Below are 3,571 nucleotides of genomic sequence, written 5' to 3' on the forward strand. Positions count from 1 at the left end.
CGCATTCTGCAAACTCAAGAATAGTTTCTAGCTGCCTGTGCTGGCACACAGTGTAATCCCAGCATTCCAGAGGCTGAGGCAGGAGAATCGCCAGGAGTTCAAGGCCAGCCTAGACTATGTAGGATACAGTGGGAAACCCTGCCTCAACTGCCCCCCTCTTCCAAAAAATAGGTGGTTCAGTGTCGTTAGAACGTCCTAACTGTGAGAGACAGTGATTTGAGGAACTGGCGTTCATCAAAACTGTTTTCCTTATCAGGCTCTCAAAATGTCCACTGTCAAGGAGAAACTTTTTCAGAACCTAATTGAAGAGGGTAAGACCTCCCGGTGTAAGATCACGGTCGTTGGAGTTGGTAATGTAGGCATGGCCTGCGCTATCAGCATCTTACTGAAGGTGGGTGAGGAGCCCACCAGGCTTGCGGGGCCATATCTTCTCAGCTGCTGTTGGCAAAATTCAAAAACCATGTGCTACATGTGGTTGCCAGCACAGGCCTCTTGCAGAGGACCTGGCTTTGGTTCTCAGCACCCATACGGTGGCTCACAACTGTCCATAACTCCAGTTCAAGGAATATGGTACCCTCTTCTGACCTCTGTGGGCGCCAGGCATGCACACAGTATACATATCAGCAAGGCAAAACACTCATAAAATATCTTTTTAAAAAAGCGCATACTTGGGCGGAGAGATGACTCAGTGGTTAAGAGTACTGGCGGCTATTCCAGAGGACCTGGGTTCTGTTCCCAGCACCCACCCACATGGCTGCTAACAACTGTCTGTAACTCCAGCTCTAGGGGATCTGATGCCCTTTTCAGACCTCCATGGGCATTGCATGACATGGGAGCACTTACATACATGGAGACAATACACTCATACACATAAAATAAAAAAAAATAAATATTTAAAAAGAGCATATGGGGGGGGCTGGAGATATGGCTCAGCAGTTAAGAACACTGACTGTTCTTGCGGAAGACCCAGGTTCAAATCCCAGCACCCATAAGGCAGCTAACAACTGTCCGTAACTCCAGTTCCAGGGGATCCAACAGCTTCTTCTGTCCTCCGCAGGCATTGCAGGACATGGGTGCACTTACCTACATGCAGGCATAACACTCATGCACATTAAAAATAAAAATAATAGCCAGGTGTGGTGGTGCACACCTTTAATCCCAGCACTCGGGAGGCAGCGGCAGGTGGATCTGTGAGTTCAAGGCCAGTCTGGTCTACATAGTGAGTTCCAGGACAGTTGGGGCTACAGGGAAACCCTGTCTCAAAAAGACGACCAATAAATAAATAAATAAATAAATAAATAAATAAATAAAAATAAAAAGAGCATACTGACAGGCAAAGATGAACTATGGAAAAGAAATGAAATTGGACGATTGGTCAGGAATTCCAACACACAATTAATGGAAATTTCAGCCTGAAACTAGAAAGGAAGAAAATGATTACACAGCTGTACCACATTGAGAAACCAAAGGACATGAGTTTGTAGATATGACAAATTGAGCACTACAGACCCAAAAAGGCAGAGTCCACCCAGCACTTGAGAGGCAGAGACAGGACTGACAGTTTGAGGCCAGCTAGTACTACATAAAGAGAACTTATCTGAAAAAGCCCCATTTCCCCCCAAAAAAGAAAAGAAATGAGGGTGAATCATGACATCTGTGCACTGAGAGGCTGTGCAACAGATAAGGGAAACTGGGTACGAGCAGGGAAGTAGAGCTTTCTCCCCCTGTTCGCTCCTGACAGTTTTCCTTGGGCTGATTTCAATGCTCTCGTTTTCCCCTTGGTTTTCTGTGTTATTTTTTTACTCTCTGGAGAAAAGGTCCTGGAATACTCTTAACTGTGGGTTTTTTTTTTTAATTAAAACTTTTTTTTTAATAATAAGGTTCTGGCAGGCTAAGTAAATCCTGACAATTTGTTTGGAATTCTTTTTGAGAAATGATAAAAAGATGCAGGCAATGTTTTTCCCTTTGTAGTGCTGTGGTTTGAACCCAGGGCTTCACACAGGCTAGCAAAGTGCTCTACCACTGAATTATACCCCCCAGCCACGGGTAACTCATACAAAAAACAGAGAAGGGGGCTGTCGAGATGGCTCAACAGTTAAGAGTACTGACTGCTCTTACAGAGGACCCGGGTTCGAATCTCAGCACCCATATGGTGGCTAACAACTATCCATAACTCCAGTTCCAGGGGAATCTGATGCTTTATTCTGGCCTCTGTGGGCATTGCACGATATGCAATGCAGGCGAAACGCTCATACGCATAAAATAAAAATAATAAAAATTTTTAAAAACATAAGGAAGTAAATACAATTTTTAGAGATCATTTGAGCTCTCTTTGCCAGTCAAGATGGCTCAGTGGTTAAAAGCACTGGCTGCTCTTGCAGAGGACCAGGGTTTGGTTTCCAGCACCCACATGGCAGATAACAACCATCTATAACACCACTTCCAGGGGCTCTGATGCCTTTTTTGGGCTTTGTGGGCACTGCATGTGTGGGTACACTTAAATACATGCAGGCAAAACACTCATAGACATAAAATATAAATGTAAAAAATTTTTAAATATAGGAAAGATGCATGCAGGCTGTGTGCAAATAGTCTGCCATCTTATATAAGAGGTTGAACATTCTCAAATTTTTGGTGTTTGAGGAAGTTTCCGGAACAGATCCCCTTGGGTACCAAGGGACAGATCTATGTCATTTTCCAGAAAGGTTTATATGGTAGCTGGTCTCAGAAACATAGTCCTTGGTAAGGACTGTCACCCTTTCCTCTTGTTATTAAAATCTAGTCACTGGAAGATAACGAATTTCTTCTCGGTAGTTCTGAAGGGTTTGGGGGGTACTGCTCTGTAATCCCAGCAGTTGGGAGGCTGTGGCAGAGGGATCACAAGATGAGGTCAACCTGTGGTACATGGGAGGAGCTTGTTTCAAGGGTGTTGGGGGACTATGTTCATGTAACTGGAAAATCTAGCAGAAGTAGCTTCAGGTATTATTTTCTCCTAATTAAAAATGAGGGGGCTGGAGAGACAGCTCAGCAGTTAAGAGCTCTGGCTGCTCTTGCAGAGGACTCAGGTTCGGTTCCCAGCACCTACATAGTGGCTAACAAGTCCAGTTCCAAGGGATCCAACACTACCTTCTGACCTCCATGGGCATTGTACAACACGGGTGCACTTACATGCATGCAGGCAATACACATACATATAAAATAAAAATAAAAATATTTTAAAAAATAAATTTGAGAGCTGGCATGGTGGCCCATGCCTTTAATCCCAGCACTTAGGAGGCCAGCCTGGTCTACATAGCATGTTACAGGCCAGCTGGAGCTACAAGAAGACCCTATCTCAAAAAAAACAAATCAAAACAAAACACTGGCTTGCTCCCCTGGCCCCTGCTCAGCCTGCTTTCTTATGCAACACAGGCCCACCTGCCCAGGGGTGGCACCACCCACGGTGGGCTGGGCCCTCCCACATCGCTCAACAATCAAGAAGATGCCCCTCAGACATGGCCACAGGCCAGTCCAATGGAGGCAATGCCCCAGTTGAGGCTCCCTCTACCCAGGTGTGTCAAGTTGACACTAA

The 3,571-nt window shown here is 45.2% G+C and overlaps 1 protein-coding gene across 1 annotated transcript in view; it reads left to right on the forward strand.

The window, feature by feature from the left end:
- The first annotated feature begins 265 nt into the window (after positions 1 to 265).
- The window catches only part of LOC103732974 (L-lactate dehydrogenase C chain-like), a 25,033-nt gene continuing 21,727 nt past the window's right edge, over positions 266 to 3,571 (forward strand). Inside the window, 2 exon segments of the mRNA XM_008831710.1 lie at positions 266 to 391; positions 483 to 512. Coding sequence (XP_008829932.1) covers positions 266 to 391; positions 483 to 512 — 156 coding nt within the window.

Source organism: Nannospalax galili, unplaced genomic scaffold, assembly GCF_000622305.1.
Source record: "Nannospalax galili isolate Female #2095 unplaced genomic scaffold, S.galili_v1.0 scaffold615, whole genome shotgun sequence".
NCBI classification, from domain to species: Eukaryota; Metazoa; Chordata; class Mammalia; order Rodentia; family Spalacidae; genus Nannospalax; species Nannospalax galili.